Below are 17,231 nucleotides of genomic sequence, written 5' to 3'. Positions count from 1 at the left end.
CGTCGATCAATTAGGTAGCTATTCGTGGCCAAAAGCTCAGATTCATACTTACTTTCGAATTATTATTGTTACATGTCAATAATGAAACAAAAACAATAAAGATATAAACCCACCACGAACCATAGGCATGCAGATTGCAGGCACGAAGCAGAGTTGTTGACTAATAACAGGAAAAGGATTACAATTAGGATTACCATCTGCGGTGGTATCGAAAGTGTTTTTCGTATAGTGGATATATAACTCTCGTTGACAGGTTCAAACAAGATAGATAAGCTATTGGTGTATACTGATCATTAGACACCTTTGTAAGCAGAACTTACCAAATAGAACACAAAAGAACAAAAAGTGATTTTGTACTTACTGCGCCAGTCTTGTATAAGATTATGCCCATCACTTTCAGATAAATACATGCTAATTTTTTTATATTTTTGTGGCAGTTTTTCCTCAAATCATATAAATTTATCATTACACTGATTAATTTGATTCAAAAAATATATTTAGCCCTAATGAATTAATCTATTAGTCCCTGCAGGACGACTTTATGAAGCAAAAAATGATACTTGTCACTCAGCACTATTATTATCTGTGGAAAATAAACAATGAGCAGCTGGGATGGTCGTCGCCATCGTCGCCATCGTTGCTATTTTCTCGGTGCTGGCTGTCGGCCATTAGTTTAGTAAATCCTGTGCTGGTCGTCGGGAGACGTTGATCCTTTCCAAAATTAAATAGTGATCTTCTCTAACATCAGGAATTTCGAAACTTAGCTTTGTCTGAATCAGCTAAAAGGATTGGTGCGAGACCTTCATGTCAAGATGACTATCAAACATAAAAAGAAGAGCGCTGAACGCCCTTTGGAGACAGAGAGTACTGAAGGTCCTACTCTCCTTGGATCTCATATCGGGCATCATAGTCATAATTCAGTGAATTTGACCCAGGCGGCAAATGCACTTCAGGTATGAATCCATATTGCTGTAGGTATGGGTCTGGCTCCGCAAATCCAAACTGAAACACTTGCAGATTGAATGTGACAATGTGACTTTTTCCTTTGCTTTTCATAAATATAAGTGTTTTAAATTCAACTTGTGACATACATTTTAATCTTACGTGCTTCTGCATGCATAATTTTACTGTTAGAGCACAACAAGTGGAGAAGAATAGAGAAAAGAGTGAATGCAGATTTAAATTTAATGCATGCATCCTTCTTGTCCACTTCTGTCAAAATAAAATACTGTAGTGCATGTTTTATAGTATGTGAGAGTCACAATTTTTCTGCAATTTGAAAGCATTACATTACATCATCCATAGCTTTGTTGCTGCCATTTTTAGCAGTCAGAGTTTTATGTCACTGATATCTTTTCTCCAAACTACTCATTCCCCCAGCTGGTATATTTTAGCATAATTTTTAATTAGTATTTTGATGGCAGGAGGTAGGAGAGTAATCTTAACAAGAAAGAACATGGATTCCACAAGCATAAAACATTAAACAAGATGTTTTTATCTTTAATTTTTTTGTCCCCTGTCTTTTTACTTGTTTTAGTCATATTAAGTCATATTCATTTTATTATGGGCATAAGTAAATATTTAAGGAAAGTGGAAGGATAACATGAAAGGTGTGGACATTAGGATGCAAACATATTTTTCTTGTAATGATATTTTGGTTTGAATGTTATGCTCCTGATAGGTATCAACCCTGTTTTGCTACATTGTGAAACACTGAACAATCCAAGGGAATAGGGAATCAATCATGAATAGGGAATAGAGGCAACTTGGTATAGGCATAGAGCCATAGAGGCATGTAGAAAAATAGTGTCATCTGGCGGATTCTGAATTTATGGAAGGGAGGCAAAGTGGATCTAAGTGAGCTCCTACATTATGCTAGTTATATATGTACAATTGGTGTTGCCCCAGCAAACATTCAAAAAATGCAAAAGCAACTCTTTGTTTTTATGCTTCACATGCCACTATGCCTATAGCTTAAAACATATTCATTGTGATGTTTGGCCAAATATATATATATATATATATTTTTTTTTAAAGTCACCATGCGAAAAGCAAAGAACATTGGTCGAGGATAGGCATAGTTTAGGTTTCAGTGATTCAGTCAAACCCAGATCTTCTTTACTTCTGCTTCTTCTAAGCTATCAGTTACAGCTCATGTTCACCTACCCACATGTTTCCAGCTACAAAACACAGCCCCTTTTTACATTTGTTCAACAATTATGATAGCTTGCACTCTTGGGTTGTCCTCTAAACCAAAGGAGTGTCATGATACTGGTATTCATTTCACAGGGCGCCTTGGAAGAGTTAGACATTGTTTTTCTACTATCTCAATGATACAAAACCACCTGCAGGGGTCCTAAAATGATATTACTCACACCGCCTTATTAGCAATGCATTTTGCATACCGTAAACCAGAGCAACTTTGGTCCATCGGTGCAACTTTGGTCCACCATGGAAAAGATACTTTGCTGATTTTTTAAAAAATCCATCGTAATATTTGGGACATTTTTTCATGCAGGCAATTTAGCCCAATATGTGCCCTAACTATGTGTGAACAGACCTGCTTTTGTTATGTGACCTTGACAGCAGCAGAATTTTTATAATAAAAGCCTTGATTTTGGCGCAAAAAACAGAAGTTGCTAGGATGATGTAAGGAGCGGAACTGGTAAGAACTGGAGCGACACTGGCTATCTAGACAGTAAGTACATGAGTTCTCCAAAGGCTTAGAGGAAGAAAACCCCCATTTTCTTTTTATGGTCATTTTTTAGGGGTGGTGGTCAAAGTTGCAAGCACTTTTTCCGTCAAAATGCTACAACTTTGGTCCACCAGGAAATCATTCTTAGGAAGCTTCTCATCACTATAGCATACTTTTTTCGTCATTTATGACAGTCAATGCTGGAAGTTATTGATGTTGATAGTCGATTGGTTATGCTGCTGCGTCTATATTTCATTTTTAGTCCTCCAAATCCAGATTATTTCCCAGCCTGTTGTATTCCATACCTATCCAATATGATTTTTCGACCTTCATTATGACCTTCATTTGTTAGAGAACTGTCAAGTGACTTCTGAAGGTGCTGAGTTTTGTGGTTCTTACTCAGCCGCTCATTTAAAAGCCAGAGTGCTCATGTGATTTTACTCCATCCAAAGCCCGGAACAGCCGTTCACTGTGAATCTGTTGCCCCATTGTAAACCAGTGTTTCTGTGATTGTTTTCAGGCAGTTGAACTCCTGGTGTGTCAGGATATTTTTTAAAAGATCTTATGTGGACCAAAGATGCTCTGTAAAATACCATTTTATTCGTTAGCATTGAATAAAATAGGATTATAATCAGTGGTACAAAGTTGTAAAACCCCTCTACAACCTTGACCACTTGTTCAATAAAAAAAATAAAATAACTCAAGATGCTAGCATTCTTTTACTCTAGAGCAAACTGTTGACAAAGGTTGTAGCTTCCACCTTGCAAAAAACTAGCCAGATTGGACAACAATTAAAAAAGATATTCAACAAAAACCTAAAAAGTGGTACAAAGTTGCTCTGGTTTACGGTACAGCTACCAAAAAAAACTCAGCATCAGCTGCCTCTTGGCACTTTGTAGTGTGTCCTTTGTACCACACTGGTAACCTAACCTGTCCTCGCACGTCTGCCCCTGCTCTGTCTCAGATGCCAGTGGCCAGGAACGACCTGGAGCGTCTGTTCGCGTCCAGCGCCAGTTCGCCGCCCGTGTGGCCTCTGCAGCCGGGCCGCAGTGACGATACGGCTCCGCAGTACGACGAGTACGACGGCCGCGAGCAGCCGGCCAACCCGGCCAAACGGCGACACCGCGCCAGTCCGCACAGGTACGGAGACGCTCAATCACAGATGATTATTGATTGGTAGTGCAGTTCCAGTGCTCTTGGAATGCAAACATCATCAGGGATTGGTGGAGATTCTGGATAGGTATGGGAGAGGACTGTTGTCTGAGGACGAAACTGGATTGGCTGCGGACGATGTGCTTGTCGGCGGGGGGGGGGGGGGGACGATATAAACACCAACTGGTAGGTACGCCGGTACGGCAAAGAGACGATTTCTAAGCTCGTGGCGTCATTCAGCTGAATCGGTTCGTGATACAAGATGTTTGAGGATACAACCAGCATGACAGTACAGCCTCTGAGGGATCTCGGCGAATTTAATGGCTGATCGTCTTTCTTTCGAGAAACGTCTCTGCCACCATGTTTAGAAGTTAAAAGGAACATCGCAACTCCCATTGGATGGTGACTCAACCATACAATAATACGACTCATGCTTCATATCTTCGTGATCGGGGCATATGCGCAGTTACAGGACAAACTAGTCTCGGAAATCGTGGTCTCGCAGTACAGAGTTCCTTGCAACATGTTTTGGTAAAAAGGAATTCATTTTATTCCATCTTAACCCGCTGAGCTTTTGAACTTTAAAATTATTTATGCGAGTGTCTTCTCGTTCGGGTTTCGTTGACTGACCCATGTCGCTGCATGTCGCCCTCTCTTTGCAGATCGGTTCGCGCCAAGCACCGCGACCGCACGGAGCGTGGCACGGCCTCGCCCACCACGTTCCACCCCGCGTCCGCCGCTGCTGCCGCTGCTGCCAGCGCTCCACTGGTGGTGGCCGGGCCCTCGGGCAGCCGTATAGAGACCGAGGCTGCGTCTGGGTACAACTCTGGCGACGAGTACGGGGCCGACTGCTGGGACCTCACCGACGACCAGTGGCAGGAGGTGAGTCGGGAGGGGTGAGGTGGAGAAATTAGAAAAGGTGGTGGAAGAAACTTTGACAGGAGGTGAGATGGAAGGGACAGTTACGTGAGGAGAGGTGGTGGGAGAGAGATTCTGGCACGGGGTGAGACCGATCGTGAAGCTGAAAAAATGTGTTTTGGTGTCTTGAGGTGAGAGACGGCGCTACAGGGGAAGGGGAGATGATTCAGTTAAGAGGACGCGTTGCTGTGGCAGCAAGGTGGAGCAATATTCTTGCAGATGGAGGGCCTTGTATCTGATGGTTGGGGAACAGCTCCGTATTATTGAAACGAAGACGCGGATAGGTCAAAAGCAGACTGCATTTGGCTCGGAAGTGAGGAGAGCTGGGGTGCTCAAACACGATGTTTCAGCGGGAACGGATGCTCCAGAAATATATGCTCTGTACGATATAAGCACGGCAGCCGTACGGATCCGCCGTGACCCCGCAAAGACAATCAGACTGGTTGGACGAGCAGCCAACGACATATCGGGCCTGATTTAGCCTGGGAGAGCCAGCATATCAGCAACGGCTTATGACGTCCTCATATTATAGTGAGTCACAACAACAGTGTTGGATGATAAGTAAAAACAGTCCAGTGTCCACACCCTAGGTGTTGAGATGCCCCCAGCTTTTGCGGCACAAATGCATGAATAATCGCTGGATATGGCGATGGACAAGTGCTGTTGGCTGCCAGACACCACCCACGCGCTGACGGGGGTCAATACTGCTGCCTGGGCTGGGGCGGGGCCGGGGTGCTATGTCACTGCCACGCTCTTCATGAATGAATATCATCTGGTGATGGCTGGGGGAAGGGGGGGAGGAGGACTTTTGCGAATTTCAGCATTATTTAGTCTCACGGGACAGTGCAGCGTGGACTGTGGTCGTGGTAATTTGGTGCTTCGATTCGTTTTCGAATGTTCGGGAGCGGGACGGTGGGTTACGTAAGGTAACATTACATAAAATAGCGCTGGATATGGAGTGTGTTCTAGTTTTAGCTGAGTTAATATTGATTTATATGGCAAGATCTGCTTCCAAGAATGTTTCCACTTCTGGGGCTATTGGAAACGCTAAAACATTTAAAATTGTCAGTATACACTATACTGTCGATGACTCGCAGATTCCTTCGTTGTTCATTGTTATTAATCATGCTTTCAGATAAAGTTACGAAACACTCTGCCGCCCTTTGGCCGTTATGAATCAGAGACAAAGTATCTTTGGTAAACCTGTGCGGTATCGGTCTTTTGACGCTTGGAGCGGTACCGACTTGTAAATTGACCGCCGAGACCTAGAAGAACTTCGTCTGAAACCCTCACGCAAACACATTCTCGTCCATACGCGCAAGGTTGTTTGTGTGAACAGAATGTCGCCCGCCCCACTCCCCTAGAGTGTTGGTCTCATTTTCAGCCGCCCCGACTCCGCACTCCCCTCCCCTCCTCCCCCGCCTCCTCCCATTTCTGCCCTATCGCTCCGCTGCCGCTCGCTCCGGCGGCGATGGCGGCGCTCGGTCCGTCGAGGGAGTCGGTCGGCCGGCATCGACCGCTGCCGGCCCGGTGTGTCCCTTTGTCCGCCGCCCGGGCCGCCTATGGCAGCCAGGGTAATGTAGGGACCGAGAGAGGTACCCGGGGATGACGGTGGAGTGAGATGGGCGGCTAGATGGACTGTCCTCGGAGATACGGGTGGAAGATGTGGGCTGTGACACGCCGGGTACGGGATTGTGGTTGGAGACGGAGCATGCGGCTGCTTTTTCCTACCGCCGGCCGCAGAAGCGTAGCTCATGTGACGACTGCGTATAACTAACGCCAAGGTTTTTTTTTGTGAACTTGGATAGCGAACAAGCTACCAAACAGGCAAACAACAAGGTTTGACTCGTGATGCTCAGGAATCTCCAGTAGACCACCATAGCTGTGGGTAGCTCACCCGCCGCGTCTGTGGACCCACTGGGGCGGTGACGCCGCGGTGTGCCCCGGCGCCCGCTGATGATTTGCGACGTCCGGGGAGGGCAGACGACCGGCCGGGGAGAGAGCGAGGAGTTTACGATGGGGGAGAGGGAGGGACGGAGCTCACTGAGGGCGGAGGGAGGGAGAGCGCCCCCCCCCTCGGTTTGTTCGCGGAGATAGAGTGGTACTCCATATCTGGGAGGAGAGATAAAGCGTCCGGCGTTCCGATCCTAGAAGACGGCGTGGTAGAGGATTGGTAAAAGGGAGAGGGAGGGAGGAGCACAGGTGAGCAGGACAGCTCGCTGCCACCGCTCCGGTGCCAACTCGTCGTTTTTATGGTGGTCGGATCGGGACGTTTAGTTCAGCTAGGTGTGCCAAAACCAAGGTCAGGCGCCTTTGTCGGGTAAGAGGATTGGAGTGGCGGTAGGTCGCGTTAGGTAATTGAGCCACGTAAATTACTCACCGACAATGTGCTCGCTAAACGCTCAGTGTTTTGCTCAGTGTCGCTAGAGTTATTTGATAATTTTTGGGAAAATAATTATATCCTTTCTACGATTAACTGTCGTCGAAATAATTTATATTTTGAGCATGGCGTGGGTGCCTAATCCTATACGCCCCAGAGATCTGCAGCAATGCTCCCTCGACCCTCTCCTTCCCTGTGGCTTCCGAATGGAAAGACGGAATGACTTGCGTTCGCTGAGTAGATATACTACGCTGAGTCGCATAAATGGCTGAATCACTGCACCGGAGGAAGGCAGGATTATTCGCACCACATGGTGCATGGTAGTCCATATGGCGGGCGCTGACATCGATTTAAACGCTCAATTATAAAATCTTACAGTTTTCTATGCGGGGACTTTGCCGTCCGGCCTTCGCCTTCCTTTGGTTTTCGCGTTATAACTAGGTGTGATTGATTTTCCGACTTCATGCTGATCGATCAACATCGGAACGCTTGCTGATATGTTTTAGACATTACCGTACGCTAAATTTCTGAAGCCAATCTTACATGCTGAAAGTGAAATTGAGAGACTGACGTATAGATACTAAAGAAAGAAGAAGACTCGCCGTATGGTCAATAATTGATTAGCCGTGTCGGATCCCGTCACTTGTCGGCTCATTTGCTCACCTTGTTTGATCAGTGTTATTTATGATATCTCGGCAATCAAAGAGTGATTCAGAGACGGCTGTTATAAATAATATTTCTCGGTGAGCTTCCTTTATAGCCGGTGAACAGTGTTCATCGTTTCAGTGTCTCTATAAGCACCTTGGATTCTATCGCAGCGAGGCGTGCTTCCTGTTTACCGCCTTTGTTCGATAATCATGAACGATACTCATGGACCGTCGCCACCCGACTGTGGAGCCGCTTAGTACGGGCTAGAGCATCATCGTGTAGTTAGGTGCTATGCAGCATACCGTCTCGCACAAATAGTTGTCGCCGCCGTCTGCTAGGCTTCACTAGGATCGGCGATCACTTTTGGGGAGACACCTCGCATTCCCCATCCTCCCCGAAAACCGGTTCAATATTTTCAAGGATTTATATGTTCCGTTCCAGGTCTATGTATACTCTCCGTTCTCTCTAGATGACCCGATTGATGTCACGGCCTCTTTCCGACGTCCGTCCCTGATTTTCCACCTCCTTTGTCTTTCTGCACGCCGTTAGGTGATTGCGGCATCGTCCTGCTCTTGACCGTGCTATTAGCTTGGCGCTATGGTGACCCAGGTCTGACACAGTTTATCTTTTGACACCCGCAGAAGGAGCGTCAGTTCGAGAAGAAGCTGAAGAAGAAGGGCCTGATGATCAAACGTACGGTGGAGGACGGTGCCTGCCTGTTCCGCGCCGTGGCAGACCAGATCTTTGGCGACGAGGAGATGCATCTCACCGTCCGCAAGTACTGCATGGAGTACATTGTGAGTACCGGGGTACACACGGGTATATACCTGCCGTGAGTTTCCAAACACTCGTGTCAGCGACAGGCGCAAACCTTTAGCTTGTTTTAGGTAAGCTGACAGCTTTCAACGAATACACTCAAATCTACTCTGGCCCATGGTTTGCCAGTCAGGCTCACATACTGGTATGCTAATGATGCTCACAAATAGATACAGTGTCGCAAGACGGCTGATAGTCACACATTGAATTATTGATTTCGGACCCTGGCAAGCTGAGGACATATCATTGGCAATACTCGTTGGCAAGCCGATCTGTATTTGTCCCGTGCCCACGTCTGACACATCCAAGTCATTGTAGTCCAGTCCAATGTCTCTGTCCTGCTTAGCTGAATGAGGCGTGAGTCACTGGTGCCTCACGGTAAAATGTACACTCATCGCTCAGGAATGCAGCCAACCTTACCCCTCCCCCGTAACACTCGGTGTGTCCGGTGACGAACGCTGTTATGCTTTTTGCAAGGCATCATACGCAAGGTTTATATCTGAAACCAATGGTAACTGGTGCATTATCGGTAATATGTGGTTGTGGTATGTCGGTTAGATGGTTGATTGTATCGAACCATCGCTGAATTTATTTGATTGCTTGTATATGCTCACGGACAGCAGTGGTCGGCGTATTTGCACGTCCCACGAGATTACGAGAGTGGCTGTTGCTGTAGTGACTGCGGACTGCGCTGATTCGATCACCAGCGACGACAGCGGTTTCATACTGTAACCATAATCAGTAATCACTATATGGTTACTTGCCTCCACCCATGGGACGCCACCCGCAGGAGTTTCCTGCTTATTTCCATCGTTATATATCGTGACATTTCCCGTCTCTTGCCTGCAGGGCTCGAACGAAGACTACTTCTCTCAGTACATCACCGAGGATTTCCGCGAGTACATCCGACGCAAGAGCAAGCCATGGGTACACGGCAACCACATCGAGATCCAGGCGCTGAGCGAGATGTACAGCCGTACCATCGAGGTGCTCTGCTATAGCTCCGGTGAGGAGAGGGGCGATGGTGACCCGGAGGTCCCTCCCCGTCCCCAGCGTAGGTGTTCCACTGTTACTGCTGTCCATCTGTCTCAATTGACGTAGCTTTAGTGTGTGTGTGGGGGGGGGGGGGGGGGTCTTACGGCCGATTTGGTAGGAATGGTTGACACCGAGTAAATCTCGTTACCCGTATGTGACAGTGCACACATAGTAATGGATTCTCCTTAAAGTTAGTGCTTGGTGAGTTACGTATACGTACTCGTCGTAGGTTTTAAAGCAGCCTCTCCTTGAAGTACATCTGCGCACAACCCTCCAAACCAGCTTCAGTTTGCTGCTTAGTCTTTACGTCTTCCCTTATCCAGCACCTAACCGGGCCCCCTTTCTTTCTACTCCACAGAGGCGATCAACATTTTCCACGCGCCCCAGGAGCCGGGCGGTCAGGTGAACGAGCCAATCCGACTGTCCTACCACCGCGGCACGCACTATAACTCTGTGGTGAACCCGTACAAGGCCACCATTGGAGTCGGCCTGGGTCTGCCCGGCTATGTGCCCGGCCTAGCCGACCATAACCTGCTCACCGACGCCGCCAAGAAGAGCGAGGACCTGCACATTGAACAGGTGAGAAAGGAGCGTGACCGGTGAGAGATAACACAGGCAAATGGTGATTGGGAAGGGATGGATGGAAATGCGTTCGTCATACTGCCGATGCAAGCTGTGTACAGCCCTCTGCAGACTGCGTGGTAGGTATTCTTTTTTTTTCGACAAAACCGAGAATAACGCGAATACTATGCTATCGGGCACTCGGAAATCGTAACAGCAAGATGCGCGAGACTCCGCAGCTTAGATTGGCATTATCATCGTATGCATTTTCCATCCAGTTTGGCAACAAAACCCAAAAGTTTAGATTTGCCACCAAAACGAACTTTTACATTTTGTTGCCGCACAAGGCGTATGCTTTGTTTATTGATAGGCCCTATCGAAGGAGTGGAGCATGGCGCATCTATTTGCAGTGAGTTTCGACCGACTGATAACATGCCTTTTGAATTATTATCAGTTTTGTCGGAAAAAGAATACCTACCACGCAGTCTGCTGAGGGCTGTGCATACTGTTAAGGGTGGCGCGGTGGTGTATGATGACAACATGGAGTGATTTTCCGCGTCCTGCTCATTCATTTATTCATTCATTCATTCATTCATTCATTCATTCATTCATTCATTCATTCATTCATTCATTCAATGCTCGTTTTGGCCATTCATTGACTCTCACGATGTCTCACACAGTTACTGATTGCTGAATGTGTTACAGACGATGCTGGAAGACAAGCTGAAGGCGACGGACTGGGAGGCGACCAATGAGACCATCTCCGAACAGGTGGCCCGGGAGAGCTACCTGCAGTGGCTCAAAGACAACGAGAAACGAAACAAGGTGACTGCCGGGACCTGGTCGATTGGAACAAATTAAACTGGTGTCATTTCCAGGGTTGAAAAGCATAAAGCAAGTGCTGGGAGGCATGTGATCTGAAAGTTAGGCTCGTAGTGATATTGAGCTTACGATTACGGATATAGCCATAAGACGGTTATTTCCGTGATGGAACGGACGTAGAGTAGATTCAAATGCATGTGGTGTTTGTTGCTAAAATTCAGCGCTTGAGTCTAACTTACGGACATATTGTGTTGAACAATGTTTCTCGATCAGTCTTCCGGCCCCCGCCGTATACCAACCATGTAGCACTACAACACACACGCTCAGTTCTTCTGAATTCATCATCCTCTCTGAGCGTCTGTTATATCATAGCTATCGGCCCCGCTGACTGGCCCCGTCCCCCGGCAGACGTCCTGCGCCTCCTCGTCGACGGCCACCTCTGCCGACGTGCGCTCCCCGCGCCCGCTGCCGGCCCGGAGTCCGCCGGCCGGACAGGCCTCCCCCTCGGCCGGGGCGTCGGCCCGCTCTGGCAGCGGCCGCGGCTCCCCGCGAGGCGCCGCCAAGCTGTCCCCCCTGGCGTCGCCGCGGGCGGGTGGCGCGGAGGGCGGCGCAGGATCACCGGCCGCCGGACCGGCCTCTGGTGCGGGCTCCGCGGCCGGCGCCACCTCGGCAGCAGCACAGGTGAGTGCTTACGACTTACGGATGTGAGGAGAGAGGAGGCACACCGAAGGGGAGGGCTAGAACATTGCGGAAAAAGTATTGGATATCTTTTAAAGCTCTTTCGATAGCGTGTCCTCGGATTTGACGTAAAATCAACGGTTTGTTCTCCAGCGGCCAAAACTGTCAAAATGGACGTTTTGAAAATGTACTGTAAATGATTTTTGACACAAAGGTAAGACATTGCCTTTACCAGTTTATCGCGTTTCTCGTGTTATCGTGTACTGTCTCACCGGCGCGATTCACTGACGACTGACGACCTCTGACTCGGTGTCTCGGTGCCCGGCTCGGTGTCTGACCTCTGACTGATCGATTTCGTCCCGTAGGAGCGCGTGGGTTCACCGGTAGCCGCTCCCGGGCCCAGTCGGGACCTGGGCTTCCCGCTGATGGAAACCGCCTCGTTCATGAACCAGCTGCCGCCGGCACTGTTCGGTACGTAGTGTGCCGTGTTTCGGTGGTACACATAATATTCGTATAGTAGGAAATTGGCCGTGTTCGATGCGTACCGTGTCAAAGTATGCCGGCACCGTATGCAAACAAAGTATGCGAAGTTTCAGTTCCAGGTCCGAATTCGTCTACCCTGGATACACCAATCCAAGTATAATTAGAAGCTACGAATAGACTGCCTGATTATTTTTTTTTTTAGAATACCCCAAACTCGCGTCCTTCGTTCGCAGACCGTCGACGCAATGGTCGGCGGCGTCCCTCAGTAATTTTGACCGGTACGCCACACCTTTATTGTTCCAATGCTGACACTACCACCCACAGGCCTCTCCGAGTGGGAGGACGCCGGCATTCTGGCCCAGGTGCTGGCCGCCTCCCAGCAGGAGTACCTCGACAGCCTCAAAAAGAGCAAAGACGAGAATGGCGACCGCAGCGCGGACGGCGCCGGACCTTCAACTTCGAGTTAACGACGCTAGGTGGCAGCACCGGCGCAGCAGCGCCCGGGCAACAGAACGACTGCATTGATTGGGAGAACGTGCAAAACGCATAGAGCAGTATTGTTTCGTCAAGCGCGTGATTCGTGTGTGTTTGGCCGAATCCCTTGTTGTCAAATATTTTAGATGCTGTTCCGTGCAGATTTCCCGAGAATATCCGTTACTTTGTTGCGCACAGACCCGATAAATCGGCGTTACATGGTTTTGTATGGACTTACCCCGTGCTTTACGCTGTACATTTGGTAGGTGCGGCCGCCGGCCGGTCGTACCACCCTCAGAGGATACCAGCGACTGCCTTGCACGTGATTTTGTTTGTGTGTTTGTGTGTGTGCACCGGCACGCAGCGCGGATGGTTTGCCGGTGGGGAGGGGCACGGGGGATGGTCGGGGTCCCGAGGTAGGGGACCCAGATCGGCAGGGCGCTGGTCACAGCCGCAGGGGTGCCGCCCTGTGTACATATCCCCGGCGATAGCGGCCAGCGGCCAGTGACGTCACCCGACACAGCAGGCCTGGCGTGATTGGCCGTCCGCGGCGGGTGTGACGTCATCGATCCGACTGCGCGACGTCACTGTGTGCCTCCCGATCGCCTGGGGTGGCCGCACGTGACGTCATCGAACCCGTAGCCTAAGGTTGATTTGCCGGCCGTCGATCGGCGGGGCGGGGTGGCCGATGAATAAGGGAAAGAGTACTGCGGTTGCCGCTGTAAATCTAGCACGGTACGTCATCAATAAGGGGGATTTTTAGTTGAGTGATTGGCAGAGGGTGAAGTTTATGAGTCTTCTTTTGTACAAATCTGTTTTGAATCCCGGTTTATTTACTGATAGTGCCACACCAGTGATTTCCTGTTGTTCTCTAGTCTGTTTCCCGAGAAAATATGCCAATATATCCGTTGCTTCACTTCTGACGTGCCTTTGCAGCGGGCGTGGAACGTTGATTAGCGCATTAGTTTCACCAATGTGATAGATTCCGGATAAGAAATGACGCTTATATTACCAGCACATGTTTATAACGTGTAGAATGCACCGTGGCGAATGGGAAAGGAGTGCGTGTAACACTGTTCACTTCTGATTGGACCATTGTTGGTTCAGATTCGGACCGTCTATCAATGCGAGCGCCATGATTAGGCCATTCTTCAGTTATGGATAGGCGCTCGGTACAGATCCAATATCTCATCCTACGTGGTTGTCGCAGCGCAGATATGCAATGCCTTCAGCAAGCTGTCTGTAAGGAGCCCAGCGGAGTGCAGGATGGCGAAGCTGTGTCGATGCTGGAGCCTGATGTAGGGGACCGGCCTATCTCCGTTGAACGAAGATACAAAAACTTACGTTGTCAGCCTACTGGATACCTGGATAGTCTAGTCACTATCGATTGGGCGAATGAAGTTCGTTCACCCAATCAATAGGGACTAGACTATCCATCCAGTATCCAGGCATCCAGTAGGCTGACACGTTAATTGTATGAGTTTCTTAGGAGGAAAGCATTGCAAAGTCGTGCCTTCATCATTTGGTACACTGCCTGATTCTGGTGTGGGACGCACCCTCCCAGCACCCATCCAAAAGGACAGCGTTATAAACGAGCAGAAGGCGGATTCCTCATGCTATCTGATGATTCGGTAAATGAGACTTCAGCGGTTTTCCAAGGTCCATCGCAGGGCAGCGTCAAAATCTTCCTGTAATCTGTATTCCTGCAGAGGCACGGGCTGCGCACGGTCATAGATACTAGGGCTGCGGCCTGCGGTAGGGCCTTGGGCTGCGGAAATTGGTCTTCCCACCGCAAGAGCTTACGGTCTTTTTAGCTGCAACCTCTCAAAACAGCTGATCGGCCGAGCTCGCCTTGTGATTGGTCGACTCTCTATGACGTCACGGGACATTGACGCGTCGCCATTTTCCAAGCCGAGCTCGAGGAGTGAGGGTCGTTTGAGTGCGGAGTCCGAAGAGGGGTAGCGTGCGCAGTGTGCTGGACTGGAGGGAGTTGTGAAACTGATTCAGGACGATTCCCGCAACGTTTTACTATGGTGTGATCAGTTTTTTGACATCCACCCTCCGAGGTGGGCATGGCAAACAGCGGAATTGGATGTGGTGTTCAACTGGCTTCGTCGACGAGCCCCTTTGTGCTGGATTTTCCTGGTGTGCGTTGTGGGACCCGTGAGGTCCTGGTGCGATTTTACCTCGATAGGCTCATGCACATGTACTCAGACTTTGAGTGAAGTGAGCTGCGTGTGAAGATTGTGTGCCCAGGACTTGACCATGCCCCTGTATCGCACAAGGTCTTTACTAGGAAACATGAATGGTACGACGTCCAACACCCCTGGTGCTAATGATGGATACATTCAGAACATTGGGGACAATAGCAATGTGGTTCACTTGCCTCCCTTGAAAGGACAGAATGGAGCAAATCAGAATGGTGAGGCAATGCAGGTGCAGCAGCTCAACATGTTCTATCAGGATGCAGCACAAACAAATGGTGATGCGCAGGCTGGACAGAATGGTCAAAACAATGACCAAGGCCAGACATTGCCTCATGTGCGACCAGGCACAACAACAACAGATGGGAACAGTCAGAGCACAAGTAGCCCAATGAAGAATGGGTCAGCTGCCAAGCCAAAAAATGTTGTAGCTACACCAGAACAGATTCTAAGGGTGTATAAAACAAAGTTGACACCCTATGAACAGCAAGAGATATACTCCTATCCAGAAATCTACTATATAGGAGCAAATGCCAAGAAGAAACCAGGTATCATAGGAAGTAGCAACAACTGTGGTTATGATGATGATCAAGGTTCATACATCCACATCATCCATGACCATGTCTCATACAGGTATGAGGTGCTGAAAGTGATAGGAAAAGGAAGCTTTGGACAGGTTGTGAAGGCATATGACCACAAGCATCACATACATGTTGCATTGAAGATGGTCAGAAATGAGAAGAGATTTCACAAGCAGGCACAGGAGGAGATCAAGATCCTTGAGCATCTCAGAAAACAGGACAAGTACAATACCTTCAACATCATTCACATGTATGATAACTTCACCTTTCGGAACCATATATGCATCACATTTGAGCTTTTATCAATCAACCTGTATGAACTCATCAAGAAGAACAAGTTCCAAGGTTTTAGTCTGCAGCTGGTGAGGAAGTTCGCACACTCACTGCTCCAATGCCTGGATGTGTTGTATAGGAACAAAATCATCCACTGTGATCTGAAGCCAGAAAATGTCTTGCTGAAGCAGCAGGGCAGGAGTGGCATCAAGGTAAGTTCAGTCAGTCTTTTCCATATCACCCTTTTCACTCAATTTATGCCAAGATGTGATGGGTAGTGTGTGGTTGGTGTGTGGCAGACTGACTACAAGTCAGCATTACAATTCCAAAATGAATCTTTTAGAAGCCTGTGCTGTAATGTTGAGGGGTGTGGATACTGGATATGCTTGTCTGTGCTTGGAGTGATACATACCAGCCCTAGATGTCATGTTCTTGTTAACATGTATCCCATTCCCAGAGTAGGTGCAATGCATACCTACTTTTTTGTTTTGAACTCAAAATTGTCTTTCAAACATTTAAGCCATTTAAAATGTACCCAGGCTGAACAATTAATGTCAATCCAAGATGCATTTCAGGTACAGTGGAGATTCAGCTATCATTTTCTGGCCATTGAAATGTGTTAGAAAGGAACCAGAAAAAGAGTAACAGTAAAAACTGGTAAATTGTTAAGCTGTTTGGGGCTTACTTTTAATGAAATCTGCATTTCAGTAATCAGGGTACATTGCTTTTTGGCAGTGGACAATAATCAAAACAGCAAGACATTGTTAGATTCTGTACAGGACTGTGGCTGTCATTTTGGATTTAGGTGAGATGGGAGAGATATACTGCAGAGCCATTGTTTTCTGAGTATCTACTTTCCCTTTTCCACCTGCACATTTTGTTGTACAAAGGGTGGTACAACTTGTTCACTGTTTGAATCTGTCTTGCTGTCAGACAATTGTGAGAGATATGAGCTGTGGGCTGTGAGTGGGCCATATTTCATGGTTTGTGCACATTGCACTGATCAAGTACTTCCCTCAGTGTGGTGCATGCAAATGCCTGTTTTTAGGTCGGTTCCCTTGTCTTAGTGAAGGTGGTGACTTTTCAAAATGTCTGATGCTCCTGGTAGTCTGCAGCGGAAATGGACATTGGACAATGCATCACAGTTCAGTCTCTAGGAAAAGGGCATAGGAATGTTGAATTTGGTCCGATCTTCCTAACTGCATATTCGTCAGGTACTTCTGCATTAGAATCAACTTGCGATGACCACCTTTTCCCGATTTATTATCAGCCAGCCATGTCATGTCATGATTAGTTTGGTTGAGTACTATGTGACACACCGGACCGTCCAGATCTAGTCATTTGTGTCGCCTGGTCCGGTCGAGTCCAGTCCATCCGGTGACCGCTAAGACTGGACGCCACACCGGCGCGGCGGCGCGCCGGCCGGAACGGCGGCTCGACAGCGGCGGTCAACGGCCGGCCGCGCTTCGTGGCCATGTGATTGTCCCGGGGCGGGGCTGCTCTCGGGCCCG

The 17,231-nt window shown here is 48.4% G+C and overlaps 3 protein-coding genes across 5 annotated transcripts in view; 2 read left to right on the top strand and 1 right to left on the bottom strand.

Moving 5' to 3' along the window:
• Nucleotides 1-215, bottom strand: part of LOC122367102 (PRKC apoptosis WT1 regulator protein-like) — a 42,358-nt gene extending 42,143 nt beyond the window's left edge. Inside the window, exon 1 of one of the 3 annotated variants that reach the window (XM_043339910.1) lies at nt 121-215. The gene's annotated coding sequence lies outside the window, so the exon portion shown is untranslated. Of the gene's footprint in view, nt 1-52 lie in introns of all 3 variants that reach the window. The other 2 variants (XM_043339913.1, XM_043339911.1) reach the window with 2 other exon arrangements.
• Nucleotides 216-413: 198 nt separating this feature from the next.
• LOC122367101 (OTU domain-containing protein 5-B-like) lies at nt 414-13,582 on the top strand. Its single transcript, XM_043339908.1, has 10 exons — nt 414-953; nt 3,660-3,835; nt 4,510-4,729; nt 8,435-8,590; nt 9,459-9,615; nt 10,003-10,223; nt 10,911-11,030; nt 11,436-11,708; nt 12,071-12,176; nt 12,513-13,582. The coding sequence occupies exons 1-10, from the start codon at nt 813-815 to the stop codon at nt 12,653-12,655; spliced, it is 1,713 nt and encodes a 570-aa protein (XP_043195843.1). The 5' UTR covers nt 414-812; the 3' UTR covers nt 12,656-13,582.
• A 989-nt stretch (nt 13,583-14,571) lies between these two features.
• Nucleotides 14,572-15,932, top strand: LOC122367105 (dual specificity tyrosine-phosphorylation-regulated kinase 2-like; the record flags this gene model as incomplete). Its single annotated transcript, XM_043339918.1, has 1 exon — nt 14,572-15,932. A coding segment is annotated over exon 1 (1,005 nt), but the record flags the coding sequence as incomplete, so codon positions are not given.
• Nucleotides 15,933-17,231: the final 1,299 nt, after the last annotated feature.

This window comes from Amphibalanus amphitrite, unplaced genomic scaffold, assembly GCF_019059575.1.
Source record: "Amphibalanus amphitrite isolate SeventyFive unplaced genomic scaffold, NRLGWU_Aamphi_draft 000850F_arrow, whole genome shotgun sequence".
NCBI lineage: Eukaryota > Metazoa > Arthropoda > Thecostraca > Balanomorpha > Balanidae > Amphibalanus > Amphibalanus amphitrite.
This window is presented reverse-complemented; position numbering and strand designations above follow the sequence as displayed.